Source organism: Diplotaxodon limnothrissa, linkage group LG3 (assembly GCF_057381915.1).
Source record: "Diplotaxodon limnothrissa isolate DT_005_m linkage group LG3, D_limnothrissa_male_GT1.1, whole genome shotgun sequence".
NCBI classification, from domain to species: domain Eukaryota; kingdom Metazoa; phylum Chordata; class Actinopteri; order Cichliformes; family Cichlidae; genus Diplotaxodon; species Diplotaxodon limnothrissa.
In genome coordinates this window covers 70,181,019-70,199,559 of record NC_140598.1, presented here as the reverse complement: position 1 = coordinate 70,199,559, position 18,541 = coordinate 70,181,019, and the positions used below count along the sequence as shown (strand labels likewise).

Here is an 18,541-nt window from a genome sequence, read left to right as displayed (position 1 = left end):
CGTGGGAGATGGACACCGTACGCAGACAGCATCAGATCTCAAAATGGTGGAGCATTGATCAAACTCTTATAGCCTCTAGTGGCCCCCACCTAATCATAAAAGCCTAAACATTCACATCCTTTCTCTCACACGGTGCCTAAGCTACGACCTTGGCTCCCTGTTTATCTGCTCCTCCTGAGATGTGGCAGAAAACCTCTCCAGTATGTTCTGTTCTCTTCTAATCAGACAAATAAGGTGATGACTTTCTGCGAACAGTATTTCTTATAACTCAGCAGTATAATGCATCATGAAACAATATCATTCATTCACAATAAATCAGCAGTCTAATGTAATGCAAATCAGTTTAACTAATGCAATAGTTATCACCTTCTTCTAATTGAGGAGAATAATGCAAACTAAAACTACATAATAATTCACAATCTTCAATTAGGGGTCTAACGTGGCATAAAATAATATTATAATACCACACTGGCAAACTTCTCCCAATGTTTCCACTGAAGGGGTTGGAAGTTAAAAAGCACTGAAGGTTAGGTTTGGAGTAAATCATGGATGTGTGCACGTGAGTGTGCGCATGTGTGTGCACGTGTTTGTGTGCAGCTTGTAGTGAAAAACGTGCGTGCAGAATTCATGCAGACATGTGTAACTGGTCGTTTTGAGGTAGAAAAGAGTGATGTGCGGTCAAGCTGGTAGTTGAAAGTGTCAGTCAGAGTAGAAGAGCATTGTGTAAAAATGCAAGTAATAACAGAAAAGTGCAAGTCATTAATCGCATCACCCTGAAAAACCTGAGTAAGGAGTGCAGCTCCTGATGAAAGGAGGAGCACTGAAAACCAGGAAATGGTGTTTCTGGAACAGTCTGATGACTGAAGCTGGATGTTTGAAGTCTCAGTGAACTGCTTGTCTTTTCCCCACAGCTCCTCCCTCAGCGATGTATATGGCTATATGTTATGAACAATGTGCTGATGTCCATATCAGGTAACAAACAGCGTGACACAAACGGAGAACATTGTGTCCACTCGATATTATGCTGCTCTAAAAAGGCTCCATCCTGCAGGGAAGTCGGCCCAGCTTTACTCACACAGCCTGCCAGCTCTGTTTGAACAGAAAGGACATCTGCACAAGAAACACAGCAGCCTGTCGCTCAGCACCAACCGCCTCACTGAGCGGATCGGTCTCAGGTACGACACACCATCACAGATGCAGGGAAACAGGAGCTGTAGGTGCAGCAGTGTTAATAATGTCATGTATGATGCTACCACCTGATTTTGAGGAAGGAGGATACTGTAAACCCAATTTTGTCTGCTTGTTCTGACCTGGATATTCTCTGTTGGCCACAGAAAGTTTGCCATATCTGTAAAGATTCCTGACACTAAAGGTTGTAGGAGGTGCAGTGTAGGTAAGCAATGCAGAGTTACTCTGGTCAGTCTGTTTGTTCACAGAGAACAACTGCAGACACTTAGTCCTGCTCTCTCTGTTTCAGCAAGAAACCCATACACAGATAGTACATTTCTGTGCGGGGCTGTCCCATCTGGCCTGGTTTTACTCTTGTGGTATGAGCCTCTTCAAAAGTTCATGCATCTAAAGGTTTGTACAGATATGTCGAACTTGCCACCTGAATAAATGTCTTCCTTTCTAACTCTAACCCTATTTCCACAATGCAAACCAGCCATTAGACCTGAATTACATAAAAGTAGACAGACAGCATATCAGAATCTGAAGCATGCATTGTTTTTTTTAATAACATATGCATACTTTTTATTCAAGCCCAACAAGATTTTAGAGACTAAATAAAAGAAACGTTGTATAAACGCCGTCCAAAAACACCAACAGCACCTTCTCTGGGTCCAAGCTCGTGTAACTGAATGGTTACCATGTGTTTTCTGTGCTACAGGAACAGTGTTATCAGCACACAGTTCAACGCCAGCATGCACCATTAGATCACATAGCAGACTAATTGACAGGTTTTTTGTGAATGTCTCGCACATTTCATGAAGATAATGCACAGTATGTATTGTGAGAACAGAGCTCTGTGTTAAGCCTGTCTGCAGTCCTAACACAGTGCTGCTTGGAGAAACACGCCTGTGTCACAACATTATGGAAAAGTGGCATCAGTCCAAAGACGTGCAGTTAGGGGACAGGTTCATTGGAAACGCTAAATTGCCCATAGGTGTGAATGTGTGCGAATGGTTGTCTGTGTCTATGTGTTAGCCCTGCCACAGACTGGGACCTGTCCAGGGTGCACCCTGCCTCTCGCCCTAAGACAGCTGGGACAGGCTCCAGCCCCCCGCCACCCTGAAAAAGGATAAGCGGAAGCAGACGGATGCTTGGATGGACGGACAGATGGAAGGATGGATGGACGGCTGGACGGATGGGTGGATGGATGGATGGATGGATGGATGGATGGACGGACGGTTGGGTGGGTGGGTGGACGGACGGACGGACGGACGGACGAGTGGGTAGATGGATGGATGGACAGACGGATGGACGGGTGGATGGATGGATGGACGGACGGACGGATGGATGGACAGACGGGTGGATGGATGGATGGACGGACGGACGGACGGATGGACGGATGGACGGACGGACGGATGGACGGACGGATGGATGGACGGACGGATGGATGGATGGACGGGTGGGTGGATGGATGGATGGATGGATGGATGGATGGATGGATGGATGGACGGACGGTTGGACGGGTGGGTGGGTGGACGGACGGACGGACGGACGAGTGGGTAGATGGATGGATGGACAGACGGATGGACGGGTGGATGGATGGATGGACGGACGGACGGATGGATGGATGGACAGACGGGTGGATGGATGGATGGATGGACGGACGGACGGATGGACGGACGGACGGACGGACGGACGGATGGACGGACGGATGGACGGATGGACGGATGGATGGATGGATGGATGGATGGATGGATGGACGGGTGGGTGGATGGATGGATGGATGGATGGACAGATGGATGGATGGATGGATGGATGGATGGATGGATGGATGGATGGATGGACAGACGGATGGATGGATGGATGGATGGATGGACGGGTGGGTGGATGGATGGATGGATGGACAGATGGATGGATGGATGGATGGACAGACGGATGGATGGGTGGATGGATGGGTGGATGGACGGATGGATGGATGGGTGGGTGGATGGATGGATGGATGGATGGATGGATGGACAGACGGATGGATGGGTGGATGGCATCAGTTTATCTTTAATCTCAAGATTTACTAATCATACAAGAATTCTGTTGTGCTGTTTTGGACGGTTGTATGAACAGGATCAGCTCAGGTTTAACAAGCATCACTTAACCATCATGAGAATTTATTTAGTTTTTCTTGTTTCCTTGGTGACTGTTTCACAGCAACTCGCCATCAGGCTCCCAGATTCTCTTCCGATATTTGAACTGCTGGTGTTGGCAACAGATGAGTTTCCTCAGCTGTGTGTTGGAGTGAGAGACCGTTTCTGAATTTCTCTGCTGACTTCCTGAAGCTTCAAGCTTCAACTTGTTTCAACAAGCTTCCTTCTTTCCGTGCGTCAGGAGATAGTGGAGCACTCAGAGCCGTGCAGGTAACCCAGCTGGACCGAGACACTGTTCTCATCACCTTGGAAAGTAAGTCCCCTCGCATATTGTGAATCCTTCTAATGTCTTTCATGCTCGTTCTCAATCTGTGTACCGTTTGGACAGGAACTGTAAAGATCGTGAACCTGCAAGGACTTCCATCCAGACAGCTGGCTGCAAAAATAGTCTTTGACTTCCCCATTGAAACACTAGGAAACACTGCATCTGGTACACTAGCTGCACAGGGGCTCAGAGGAAAGCACTCCAAGGGATCATTAACACCGCCCAAAAGATCACTGGCTGCCCTCTCCCCACACTGGAAGTTCTACACAACGCCCACTGTTTTAAAAAGGCCCAAAACATCATAAAAGACACCTCACATCCTGGCCACTCCCTGTTCGAACTGTTGCCCTCAGGCAGACGGTACAGGGCAATCAGAGCAAGGACTAATAGACTCAAACACAGCTGTTATCCAACTGCAATAACACATCTGAATACTACAAAAAAATGTCCATCACGCCACTCTTGTGTTAATCTATGCACGGTCTGAAGCATGTGTGTGGGAATGTATGTGAATGTTTTACTGTTATATCTTATTAGTATTTTAAGTATTCTATCTATTTTATTTATTGAATTTTATTGTTTTATTTATATTTTGATATTGCTAGGGATGATGCAATGATCGGGGACCATTCTTAATTTCGTTGTTCTCATGACAATGACAATAAAGTTTCTGATTCTGATTCTGATTCTAGGTAGAAATAATGATGTGACAAACAGAGTGAATGAGAGCTGATGTGTGTCCTGAAAGCTGAGTGACACCTCCTGTTCTGTCAGTCTGCTTGCAGGATAGTGTGCTGGCGTTCTGGAAGCATGGCCTCAAAGGGAGGAGTTTCCATTCAGATGAGGTGATGAACTAGTAAATTCATCCAACGTTGGCTGAGCTCGTATCATGTGCGTATCATATTTGTTCTAAGTCATTACACATGTGAATTTTCACTTTATGTGCAGGTAACACAAGAAATTACAGATGAGAGTCGTGTGTTCAGAGTTCTGGGAACAAACAGGTATGTTAACAGTATGCTGACAAGAGCTATCAATCACTGTGAGAAACTAGTAATCCTAGTACATCAGAAGTAATCAGGATAGTATTTTTCTTGATACTATTGTTAATAGACCTGGAAACGATTTTCAGAGTAGCATGTGGAAGTAGCAAAGATAATGGACGTTACCCGGAGTTTTCCACTGTGAAACCAGGAATAACAGCTTAAAAATGTTTCTGTGATCTAAATCATTGTCAGCCTGGCAGGCAAATAGCGTGGACACCAAAGTTTGTGAACGTGATAACCTGAGAACAAAGACATGTAGGATTTTAAATCGGTACCATAGGTGTGTCTACTGGGAGGCTGAGGCTTAGCGCTGCTGGCTGCCAGTACTAAGTATTATTATACAACCCTTATTCAGTTGATCTTATCTTCTTTCCTTGTGTTTCAGTTAGTTTTTACTCAAACTGGGTGTAGAAGGAATCCTCGCAAAGGTTTCTTTTTCTTCTGTGTTATGTTTTATGTATTTCTCAGCTCTTTGCTTCCTTTTTTCTACTTTAAACTTGTTTGTATGCTGGTGTGTAAATGTTCACACTTATCATAAAGTTTAAAAAAGTAGTAGGCGTGGTGATGAGCAGGAACAGGAGTAAAACTCCAGTAAGTGTACCAGTACTGTACCAGTGTGTAGCATTAAAGTCAAACTACAGTGGTTGTAGTATCAGTAGAGTAGTGTTAGTACTAGAGGTGGGAGGAGTAGAAGCAGGTGGAGGCACTGGCTTTAGGTTAGTACTGCCTTTCTCTGGCTCTCCTTTACAACTCATCTCCTTCTCATTTGCTGACAATGTGCAGAGACATCATCCTTCAGAGCACACCGACTGATGACCCGTCAGCACTGAGCAGCCTGTACATCCTGACAGGACACGAAAGCAGCTACTGAGAGAGGACACGGGGCTTCTCTTTCGACGGTGTTACCAAAGAAAAGCACAGCCTGTCTGTAACTGTGGGGTGGAAACGATGCTCTGTTTCACTGAGGCTGTGCCAGGAAACGGTTCAATGCTGGGAATGACAAATGTTAGGAAGGTATCCTGCTGACTGTCCAGCCTTCACCTGTACACAAGACACCTGTCAAGGTCCTCGCTGGGGTTATAGTTGATAAAGCTTTCTAGCTTTTCTTGTCTATTCAGCTTACCTGCTTAAATCAGACCTTTCTGTTAAAGCTAATGCAGACTCCACTGATCCGCCCGCTCAGTGTGGACGGGAGAATAACCTGAACATGGCCTCTGGGACATCATCATACTGATGTTATGAAGCGCGCAGTCAGGTTTTCTTCTTGATCAGACTGAGGGGCAGACTGAGTGTGTTTTGGTGCCTCAACATTCAGTCATATTCTGTAAAGCCATTTTCTGTCTGCATGCTGCACATAACCTCTTTGGACCAGAGTGCTGTGACACCTACACCTTACACCTGCAGGAGCTGCTCGGCCATAGAAAGCTGCTCTGTGAAGTGCACGGCTTTTTTGCCAGTGTTGATTTTATGGGTTTAATGTAATAACTAATTTTTCACATCATCGTCTGAGTCGTAATCCCAACGAGGAAACCTGGAATGTAAAACTTGATGGACGCTCCAGCTGAAGAGTGAAGTGTCAGACTTTTAATGGATCTTTCAAGCATTAGCGTACTTACAATGGCAGAAACAGTGCCACGTCTAAAGCATAGGAGCCATCTTCATCTCATGCTTCCCATTTCATGCAAGTTTTTTCTCATCCTCAGATGGACAGAATTTGGTTTGCTGACTTCATTCAGTCACACAATACTAGAGCATAAAAAGTGGAAATAAACTGGTCAGTAAGAAAGTGTGATGCTTGAAAGTATAGCGTAAGGACAGCAGCAGCACTGCATTTACAGCTGATATGATGACTTCAGCATCTTTAAAGAACTGTGAAGGAATTATCAGTGCTAACACAACCTTAAGCACGTGATGTGACCGTATACACTGCTTACACTTTCAGTATCCTTACTTAAAGAGAACATCTCAGAAAAAAGTACAGTTAGCAAGAAGCTTTGAGAACAAGGCAGTGTTATTGTATGCTAACCACCGTGGTGGTGTAGCTTGTCCTGATACAAAGTGAATGTGGTCACATTATACTTGTTAACTAAAATGAAAAAATAAAATAATTCCACTACATGGGTAAAGATATTTATGATATTTATGGAAAGGATACTATAAAAGTAACACTGGCCTTTCCATGAGAGAAACTTGAAGTACAGTATGCATGTTGAGATTAATGTTTGTTTAATATGTTTTTGCTACTATGTGAAGATGTGATGTTATTAACAACACAGAATAGACAGAAATAAAGATTTTCATATCTCTTGGAGTTTTATGAAGAGTTTGTTGGGTTGTTCTTCTTTGAATGTGTGGATCGATGCTTCTACGATTTATATCTTAATCCTTCAATTTGTAAAAAACATTTTGAATTCCGTTTGAGAAGATAAATGAAGGTTCTTGCATTCAAGTGGAGGCTCTAGCAGACTGAGAAAGTAACTGCATAACTGTGTTATTCCTGCACCCATAGCACCAAGTAAGTGAAGGCAGTGATGAGCGCTGATGAGTTCTCAGATCACTCAGTCAGTCTCTGAACGTCACCTTTATTGTGATCGCGCACTTTAAGCTTTCATGCCTGTATTTTTGCACAGTTGTGATAATACTGTATTGAAAGAAATCTGTGCACAGACGAACATGGGGCGGCTTTGCTCAGGTAGTAGAGGAAGGTGCTTCAATCCCCGTCTGCATGCCAAATATCCCTGGGCAAGATACCAACCCAGAGTTGCTCTCCGAATGTGTGTGAACATTACACAGAAAGTGCTTACAGAGAAAAGTGCTTGCGTACACCTGAATGAGGCAAGTTCTTTAAAGTGCTTTGAGTACTATATAAGAACCAGTCCATTTACATCGCCAAAGCACTCAATACTCTCTTTACGAAGTTCTCTGTAGTTTGTTTCTCCAGCACCATATTTGACCGCGGTCAAGTGAGCCCTCACTTACGACGACACAGTCAAGCCAGCCGCACCTAAAATGTTGTTGCACTATTCTTATGCATATTACGGTACGGGTGCCGACTGGCTTAGAAAAGCAGTCTTTTGTGTCCTGACACTATTGTACTTCACAATCCACTCCCAGTTTTGGTTCATCTCCACTTTTCACCCTGTGATCCACAGCAAAAATTACTGTACGATTCAGAGAAAATTTACAGTAAAATTTACCCAATATACAGTACTGTACTTTTAATATCCTCATCTTTGAGCTCAGATTAGACAAAAACTGTAAGAGGTGACACTGATATTTCACTGCATTCTGACTCTGGGTGACCCCCACTCTTCACCCTGTGATCCACACCAAAAATTACTGTACTGTTTCTGAGATTGCTGTGTTAACCCTCTCAAGGCAGGCGTTGCAGATTTGCAACAGTTAAAAGCTAACAACCTGATTACCCCACATACATATTTTATGAGTTTTTTTTACTCAGAAGTACCACTGCAGGTATTATTTTGTGCATTAGCAACAAAAACTTTATTTGAGCCTGAGAGGGTTAAGCATGAGTATGACAAAGGCTAAGAAAATATACTGCCTGAAATAATATCAAATTTAAACAACAAATTACAAAATTGCCACACCTGCTGTTATTGCCAGGTGTTCGATAGAGCATTATTTAGTCATAAAAAATACACATCATTGAAATATCATCAGTAAAAGAAACACTCTCACTATGTAAGACATGTTAGCAAATTCAGTTAATAAATAATGTATCAAATCTATACAGATGTTTGAAGGTATAATGCAAAGCATGTTTGTTTCTTATGGCTTACAAATGTGTTTGCCTTTAACATAATTTACATTTCATTTATACAGTTTCACAGACGAAACAAAATAGGTTTCCTGAACTGTTCTTCGTGGCCCAAATTTTGAATCCTTTTGAGGGGGATGCATTATCCATGAAGGTGGGAAATTTGTTCGTCGATCTCTGACCCTCGCTGACTCTGACGCCTCCTAATTCTGCTTCCAGCCTCGCTGATTAATTTGTTGTCACTGATGCTGTCACCAGTTGTACACAACATCTCTGTTTGTCCACCAGTCTAATCTGTAATTCAGGTGAACCCAGAATTACCTGCATCTTTGTAATGTTTCAGAAAATATACACTATATGTTGATGGGCTTTGTCCCACTTTTCTTTCCTTTATAAGTAAGAATCTCTGTGGTTTTAATGACAATTCATATACAGATTGTGGAGGACATTTTATTCAACACTCAAAAAAGTTCCTCACCAGCAGACTGTAGTACAATTTCAGCCCACAGTTAATAAACCCATCCAATGCAGCGTTATCAGAGAAATTATGCAAGTGTTATGTTTGTATGTACTGGTAATCTATTTATCATTTATCATGATTCCTGCTCTGATGATTACTTTCTTCTCCTTCTGTAATTTTAATAGATAAAGGATGTTGAACATTAAGCTCCAAACAGGATGAATGAGGAAGACCACAGAGGAGAACCGTGGATGTAGTGAAAGAATATATGCAGATGGTTTTTTTCATGGTGGAGGAGCAACTTCTGATACCATCTTAAAGAAAAAAACACATAAAATTGAAGAGTAAAAATAATGACAACAATATGTCTAAATTTTTTATTAAGTTTTTAGAGCAAATGCAGTCTTGTCATGGTCAGAGTTGCCCACTCATGTTTAACTAATTCAAATACAATTACTGCATTTAAATGCTTATGTTCTAATAAAAGGCATCGTTTAATACTTCTGCCATGACAACCCAAATAAATCAATGAGAGGGAAACGGGAAGATTAGTCATCAGGCAAGGTTTACTGTTCATTTACCATGCCTTGATAACAGTAAGCTTAACAAAAGAAAAATGTTGGCGACGAGAAAAGGTGTTCTGTCAAAACATCCTACCGTAGCGTAAATTTATAGTCTTGTCTATCAATCCGTGCTAACTTATCAGAATATGCTACCTTACATGGTAAATGGCTCTGTCGTATAGGTAGCGTGTTCAGATGACCCAATCACACTATTAAAACATGCTTCCTGCTGGGATTTATATAGGTAGCATGTTCAGATGACCCAATCACACTATTAAAACATGCTTCCTGCTGGGATTTATATAGGTAGGATGTTCAGATGGTCCAATCACACTATTAAAACATGCTTCCTGCTGGGATTTATATAGGTAGGATGTTCAGATGGCCCAATCACACTATTAAAACATGCTTCCTGCTGGGATTTATATAGGTAGCATGTTCAGATGACCCAATCACACTATTAAAACATGCTTCCTGCTGGGATTTATATAGGTAGGATGTTCAGATGGTCCAATCACACTATTAAAACATGCTTCCTGCTGGGATTTATATAGGTAGGATGTTCAGATGGCCCAATCACACTATTAAAACATGCTTCCTGCTGGGATTTATATAGGTAGCATGTTCAGATGACCCAATCACACTATTAAAACATGCTTCCTGCTGGGATTTATATAGGTAGCATGTTCAGATGACCCAATCACACTATTAAAACATGCTTCCTGCTGGGATTTATATAGGTAGCATGTTCAGATGGCCCAATCACACTATTAAAACATGCTTCCTGCTTGGATTTATATAGTTAGGATGTTCAGATGACCCAATCACACTATTAAAACATGCTTCCTGCTTGGATTTATATAGGTAGGATGTTCAGATGACCCAATCACACTATTAAAACATGCTTCCTGCTTGGATTTATATAGGTAGCATGTTCAGATGGCCCAATCACACTATTAAAACATGCTTCCTGCTTGGATTTATATAGGTAGCATGTTCAGATGGTCCAATCACACTATTAAAACATGCTTCCTGCTTGGATTTATATAGGTAGGATGTTCAGATGACCCAATCACACTATTAAAACATGCTTCCTGCTGGGATTTATATAGGTAGCATGTTCAGATGGCCAAATCACACTATTAAAACATGCTTCCTGCTGGGATTTATATAAGTAGCATGTTCAGATGGCCCAATCACACAACATTAATTATGGTGGGGGGTGGACAATGGCTATTACACTCAATGCACTCCAGCTGACTTACCTTGGTATTAATGACGACGTACTCACAGTTTGGCGGCTTGAAAATAGCCAAATCTTGCACCCAGCCATTTGTAAATTGGATGTGCGCCTCCAGTGACTTGTAATTACAAAACTGGTTCGCAGTGTAAGCGCTTACTCCACAAACAAGATACGTGAAGATATCAGGGTAGGACAGTGGCGGTAAGTTGTCTGGGTCTTTACGCCACTGCCGTATTTCATATGGGTCCAGATTTGCGATGCACTCTAATTTTTTCAAGTGCTGCTGCTTCGCCTCTGGACGCAATCGGTCTCTATACCGTCCGTTTTCTTTGGAGCTGCTTTTAAGCATGTTTCATGTCGTCGTCGTTCCAACACGATGCGTTTGTTTTGATTTGTGGACCCGGAAAATGGCGCAATACATTGCGGCGTGAACCAGGTGTAGGACTGAACTCTCCCACACACATCACATCACTATAAGACTGGACTCTCACACACATCACATCACTATAAGACTGGACTCTCACACACATCACATCACCACACACACTGGTTTTTCTTCATGTACACTTCCTTATAATCTCTTTCTGCTATTTGCACATTTTTACTGTAAATTTCTAAGTTAAATCTGTACATTTTGTAATAACCTGTAAATTGTAAATACTGTAAAACCACTGTCATTTAATGGTCGGGCATTGCACAGCTACAAGCATTTCACCTCATGTCATACTGGGTATGGTTGTGTGTGTGACAAATAAAATTTGAATTTGAATTTGAAAGTCTTTCCAGGTGAGTTTGATCCAGGAGGGTCTGAAGCCAGAGTCAGACAGAGACTGTGCAGAGACTGTAGAAGGACAGAGCAGCAGCAGAGCAGTCCAGATACACTGATGATCCTCTGTCAGATCCAGAGGGACACACAGGGATGATGCTGGACTCTACATTGTGTCTGACAGTGGAGCTGTTCTCAGAGCAGTTCACTCTGCAGCACTGACAGTCATCTGCACTTCTTCTCATTCCTCTGTCAGTCACTGCTGGATGAAGCTCTCCTCTCCACCTCCCAGTAACATGGCCCAGTCAGAGCGTCTCTACACACAAGCTGCTGCTGCTTCAACCTCTCTGGATCATCAGGACACAGCTCCTCCTCTCTCAGCACACACACCGTCCTGTTTACCATGACCTCCACCTGCAGAGAGAAGAAGGAAGAGCAGAGGAGATAAACGAGTGTTTCCAGAGACTCTTCATCAGCTGTCAGTCAGTGATGCAGCACATCCAGTATAAAGAGCAGCAGGGACTTCAGTGCTGGGACTGTACTAGGACTCATTGTTGCTTCCCTTTTTCTAATCTTTGGATTTTTATTGAAGTTGATGAAAATGTTTTTCCCTCCTAGTTTGAGTTTGGACTTTCATTCATTAGAAGAACCTTGGTGTGTCCACTCTGAGCTCTGTAGGAACCCCAACAACAAGCCCAACAATCCAGATGGACGGTTCCAGCTGTTAACTGGAGGAATTCCATCCATTTGAATAAATTTTCTTCATGACTATGTTTGTCTTGAAGATGTAAGAAGATCACATGGTGCTTTTTATTGTGTTGGTTTGTTTCCTGTCTCTTGGATGGAGCCCAGCTGTGCGTGGCCCCTGGGCCTGTGGTCAGAGTGTGTGCTGGATAATCCAGCCCAGGATGAGGCCAAAATGACATGGGATGAAATGTCTGTCACATAATTGAGCTTAGTGTAGTTTCACTTCTGCACAATTTAAAAACAACCAAAACTTTGTTCTGTCTTTTCTATGTTATACTGTAGACTTTCTTTGATACTGTGTCCAAAAGGAGCAGCTTTTACTTTGAAGGGGAAGCGTCTCTGTTTCCTCTTCAGGTTGGATGATGGAAGCAAATTAGTGTGTGATGTTCTTTCAGTGTTGCACTTTGTAGACGCTCCCTGAGCACTGGTCTCACAGCCAGCTGCACATAGAGACCAGTGTTGTTAGTCCAGGTCAGAAGATGACTTGTTGGAATGAAAATGAGCTTGTAGTTTGTCTGCTTTAATAATGTGACTGGAAAAAGGTGTTGGACTTCAAATATGTCCATTTCTTTCACACTTCACCTTTAAAAGTGAAGCCTTGTGGTTCCTGGAAGGAAAAACACAACTTTTTCAAGTCTTTGTCCTGTTTTTATGAGAAATGTACGACTTTAATGTGAAACATTCAGAGTTTTTTCTCTTGTTGTGTTTGTTTGAAGCTGCTTCCTGTTGGCTTCAGCTGTTTGGAGTTTCCATTTTCTAAACTTCTACATTCTGAACCTTCTTCAGCTCTGAACAGATGATGAAACACTGAATAATTTCAAGCTCACACTTTGTCTAATAAACTTACATCTTTCATTCTTTATACAGATTGAGGAGCTGTGGTTTGTCAGAGATCAGCTGTGATTATCTGGCAGCAGCACTGAAGTCCAACCCCTCCCATCTGAGAGAGCTTGACTTGACCTACAGCGACAACCTGCAGGATTCAGGAGTGAAGCATCTGTGTGGTTTTCTGGAGAGTCCAGGATGTGGACTTGAAACTCTGAGGTCAGTCAGCATGTTTTAGTTGTGCTGAGATGAATATGATGTGAAAGTTGTGCTGACACTAAACTGCAGACATCAGGCTGATATTATACTGATCCACACTGAGGATCTTCATGGTAAAGTCTGTTTTCTTCTTCTCTGGTTTAGTCCATTGACTGCAGCAGAACAATATTCACATTTCAAACAGTGAGACTCAACGTATGGCCCGCGGCCCACACGCGGCCTGCCCACCTTTCCTGATTCAGAGAGAGGGGACCCTGATTAACCTTCAAAATCTTCTGCAGTCTATCAAAAACTGAAGCAAACCATGAATCAACATGTGAACATGAGCTGATGCTGCTGAAGTGAAGCAAAGTTACAGAGGTTTGATTACAGACACAGCTGAGAGTTTGTAATCTGTCATCATTTTAAAAGGTTTAAATTTCTTCAGTATTGAACAGCAGAAATGAGGCTTTGTTTTGGGAGGCCGACAGCAGTGAACACAACAGCAGACTGGTGCGTAATAAGCAGTGAATAATGCAGGAAACAGATTTTTGAAGGTAAACTGTTCTTGAAGTACACTGAGAGAGAGAGAGCTGTGCAGGAAGTAAACGTCAAAGTCAGAGAGAATTCATGACGATGTTCATCAAACGTAAAGCGTAGTTTGGATCTTCTTCTGCTGCTGGTTCAGTCAGTTTTGGTTGGAGACAGATGAAACCTGCAGCTTCAGGATCTGTGAGCTGTCCACTTTCAGCCCCGACGGCGTGTCCGTGTACGTGCCGTCGAGTGAACGATCCACGCTCTGTGTTTCCATCTTTGTGTGTTTAGCTGCTCTCATTTACTGTTTTATCTGTTTGGTTGTTGTTGAAATACTTTTGGGAGCTTTAACCTGAGATTCTGGCAAAATACATTTATATTAAAAATCCATTCAGGATTGAATGAATCAACATCGCTTTATTCAAATTAAAACCATTTAAATAGGAAAATCCATTTTTTTACAGCCGCCTCTAATGCTGGGTAATGTCAGCTGGTCCATGTGCAGCTGGCTGTGAGGCTCAGGGAGCGTCTACAAAGTGCAACACTGAAAGAACATCATCCATAAATATTGAGTAATAACTGGACTCTCATACAGCGAGACTCAAATGCCTTTAAACATCAGCTTATCCTGCTGATCCAAGTCCAACACTGAGTTTGTAAAAACACGTTTGTCAATCATTTTGTTTGGTTTCTGAGGAAAATGATTCAATAACTTGCTGCTAATACACAACATTTCATCATATGTCCTCATAACCCTCTTTTGTCTGACCATTTGATCCCATTTGAATTTGCAATAAAGGATCCACAGAGTTTGGTGACAATAATGACAGTAGATGTTTGTGTGAAAATGCTGGAAGCAAATTAGTGTGTGATGTTCTTTCAGTGTTGCACTTTGTAGACGCTCCCTGAGCACTGGTCTCACAGCCAGCTGCACATAGAGACCAGTGTTGTTAGTCCAGGTCAGAAGATGACTTGTTGGAATGAAAATGAGCTTGTAGTTTGTCTGCTTTAATAATGTGACTGGAAAAAGGTGTTGGACTTCAAATATGTCCATTTCTTTCACAGTTCACCTTTAAAAGTGAAGCCTTGTGGTTCCTGGAAGGAAAAACACGACTTTTTCAAGTCTTTGTCCTGTTTTTATGAGAAATGTACGACTTTAATGTGAAACATTCAGAGTTTTTTCTCTTGTTGTGTTTGTTTGAAGCTGCTTCCTGTTGGCTTCAGCTGTTTGGAGTTTCCATTTTCTAAACTTCTACATTCTGAACCTTCTTCAGCTCTGAACAGATGATGAAACACTGAATGATTTCAAGCTCACACTTTGTCTAATAAACTTACATCTTTCATTCTTTATACAGATTGAGTTACTGTGGTTTGTCAGAGATCAGCTGTGATTATCTGGCAGCAGCACTGAAATCCAACCCCTCCCATCTGAGACAGCTGGAGCTGAGCTCCAACAACAAGCTGCAGGATTCAGGAGTGAAGCATCTGTGTGGTTTCCTGGAGAGTCCAGGATGTGGACTTGAAACTCTGAGGTCAGTCAGCATGTTTTAGTTGTGCTGAGATGAATATGATGTGAAAGTTGTGCTGCTCTTTGGTCCCAATAAGAGATTTCCACACAAACGCCTCATCAGTGGGACTCTCAGAGCTACCAGCCCTTTGCTACAATCACAAAGCTCTTCATTGAAATCAATGATATCAAAGCTGGAATCAAATGAGTCCAAGTCTTCTGCTGATTCAGCGTCACATTCATCTTTGCTCCTTGTTCTGCATCCCCACCATGGACTTCATTCCTTTCCAAGCCAGTCTTGAGTGTCCTTTATTCAGCTCATCCTCTGCTTTACTTTTACACCTGATTTTAGCTGCTTTATCTCTCTTTCAACAAGTTTCTGTGCTTCAATCTTTTTCTTCTCTCCCTCATAACAAGACAGCTTCTTCTGCCTGAGAACATGTTGGAGTGATTTACTAATCCAGGGCTGCTTATTGGGGAAAATACTTCCTGTTTTCAAAGTAATTCCCATTTTTCCCAGAAAGAAATGTAAGTAGAAATCGATGATCTAAGTGAGAACATGAGCCTTTAAAAAGTCCCAGTGGGTGCAGTCAAAGCAGTCCCTCAGTCCCAGTATAGAGTCTTTGGTCCAGACTGGAACAACTGTGTGCCCAGTTTGAGCTCTCTTCAGTCCTGTGACCTGACAGACCCAGAGGGGCCATCACATCATAATAATAATAATAAACTTTATTTATAAAGCACACTTAAAAACCAAGGGTATGCCAAGGTGCTTAACAAATAAAATAGAGTATATGAGGAGGATAATAGAAATAGGACCAAAGCAAGTACTAAATATGCAAGCAGATAACTGTCACTAATACATAGGAAAGCAACAGGTACAGAGCAAACAAGAATTTAAATGAGCATAAAAGTGCGTGATATAAAATCATAAAAGAAATATTAACTAGAGGGAAAGGCAAGATTGAATAAGTGGGTTTTTAATCGTGATTTGAACAGTGCATCACATTTAGAAGCTCCCCTAATGGAGCCACAACACATGTCCAACACTTAGTCTGTCTTGTTGGACCAACTGGAAGAAATGATTCAAGGACTTAGTCACAGAACAGAGATTCAAATCTCCAAAATCCAACTGGCTGCATCAGGACATATAGTCTGAAACTCTGCACAGTTTCCTGTTTGAAGCTGCTTCCTGTTGGCTTCAGCTGTTTGGAGTTTCCATTTTCTAAACTTCTACATTCTGAACCTTCTTCAGCTCTGAACAGATGATGAAACACTGAATGATTTCAAGCTCACACTTTGTCTAATAAACTTACATCTTTCATTCTTTATACAGATTGAGGAGCTGTGGTTTGTCAAAGATCCTGGACCTGAGCTGGAACAACCTGGAGTATTCAGGAGTGAAGCAGCTGTCTGATCTTCAGCAGAGTCCAGACTACAGACTGGAGACTCTGAGGTCAGTAGAGTGATGGAGTGAGTGGGTGGTGCTGTCAGCAGTATTGTACTAAACACAGTCAGTATGAAACAAAGATCCAGTGTTTCCTGTAAAGCTGCAGCTTCTCAGTGAAGCTGTGAGAGGAGAATGGTGACAGGCTTCAGGATTGGACACAAACACTTCCTGTTTCTGACCTTTATGGTCACCATAGTAACGGCTGACACGCTCTGATCAAACGCTGTCAACAGCCAATCAGCTCTCTGAACAAAGCAGCACGCAGACCAATGACTGCATTCATTTCCAAGTTTAAAGCAGTGAAGAACACAGTCTGTAGGTGAGGAAGAATTTAGTGAGAGCAGATGTTTGGATGGAATTCCTCCAGTTAACAGCTGGAACCGTCCATCTGGATTGTTGGGCTTGTTGTTGGGGTTCCTACAGAGCTCAGAGTGGACACACCAAGGTTCTTCTAATGAATGAAAGTCCAAACTCAAACTAGGAGGGAAAAACATTTTCATCAACTTCAATAAAAATCCAAAGATTAGAAAAAGTGAAGCAACAATGAGTCCTAGTACAGTCCCAGCACTGAAGTCCCTGCTGCTCTTTATACTGGATGTGCTGCATCACTGACTGACAGCTGATGAAGAGTCTCTGGAAACACTCGTTTATCTCCTCTGCTCTTCCTTCTTCTCTCTGCAGGTGGTGGACATGATGGTAAACAGGACGGTGTGTGTGCTGAGAGAGGAGGAGCTGTGTCCTGATGATCCAGAGAGGTTGAAGCAGCAGCAGCTTGTGTGTAGAGACGCTCTGACTGGGCCATGTTACTGGGAGGTGGAGAGGAGAGCTTCATCCAGCAGTGACTGACAGAGGAATGAGAAGAAGTGCAGATGACTGTCAGTGCTGCAGAGTGAACTGCTCTGAGAACAGCTCCACTGTCAGACACAATGTAGAGTCCAGCATCATCCCTGTGTGTCCCTCTGGATCTGACAGAGGATCATCAGTGTATCTGGACTGCTCTGCTGCTGCTCTGTCCTTCTACAGTCTCTGCACAGTCTCTGTCTGACTCTGGCTTCAGACCCTCCTGGATCAAACTCACCTGGAAAGACTTTCAAACATCACTCAATAGATTTGAATACAGAATATATTTGATATATACTGTAGATGTACTGTAGAGTTGCAGTTTGTCACTTGTAAATACAGTCTGTGAGCAGCTGTGAGCTGAAAGATCTTTCTAGAAACAGGAAACGTTTTCACTCTTCTGTTGCTTTTTCGTTCCAACTTTGTTTTATTGATTTCAACAATGCAATACAAACAAACAACAAAACAATACAAAGTTAGCAACAGTAAAGTCAATCTTGATTTCAGAACAGTGGTATGCCCATTATACCCTCCAACCCCCCAACCCGAATTCTCCCCCTACCAGGTCCACACTAGACAAAACACAGCAGAGAACCAGTCTCTGCCCACACGCACACACACAAAAAAAACAACAAAAAAAAAACAACATTATAATGTAACTTCGCTCAGTTCACTTCAGACTCAGGAAGTAAAGTAATGGTGTCCACCAGCAAGAGAAATGATTTCCAAATTTTGTTAAAGTCCCTAATAGAACCTTTTAGAGAGAATCTAAGTTTTTCCAACTTTAAGTTAAAAAGTACATCTCTCACCCAATGATCATGAGTTGGGGGGTGGGGAAGCTTCCACTTCAACAGAATAAGCCTCCAAGCCAGTAAAGTGGTAAAGGCTAGGGCCTGTTTGAGGGGACCAGATAAGTTCAAGTCGGGAGGAATGCCAAAAATTGCGGAGAGTGGG

The 18,541-nt window shown here is 42.4% G+C and overlaps 1 protein-coding gene across 1 annotated transcript; it reads left to right on the top strand.

Annotated features, from left to right (window-relative positions):
• The first annotated feature begins 944 nt into the window (after positions 1-944).
• On the top strand, positions 945-3,463 carry LOC146637673 (mitogen-activated protein kinase kinase kinase kinase 2-like). The gene is made up of 6 exons (XM_085351151.1): positions 945-972; positions 1,052-1,175; positions 1,335-1,393; positions 1,478-1,581; positions 3,373-3,400; positions 3,441-3,463. Exons 1-6 carry the CDS (start codon positions 945-947, stop codon positions 3,461-3,463), a joined length of 366 nt encoding a protein of 121 aa, XP_085207277.1.
• The last annotated feature ends 15,078 nt before the right edge of the window (positions 3,464-18,541 follow it).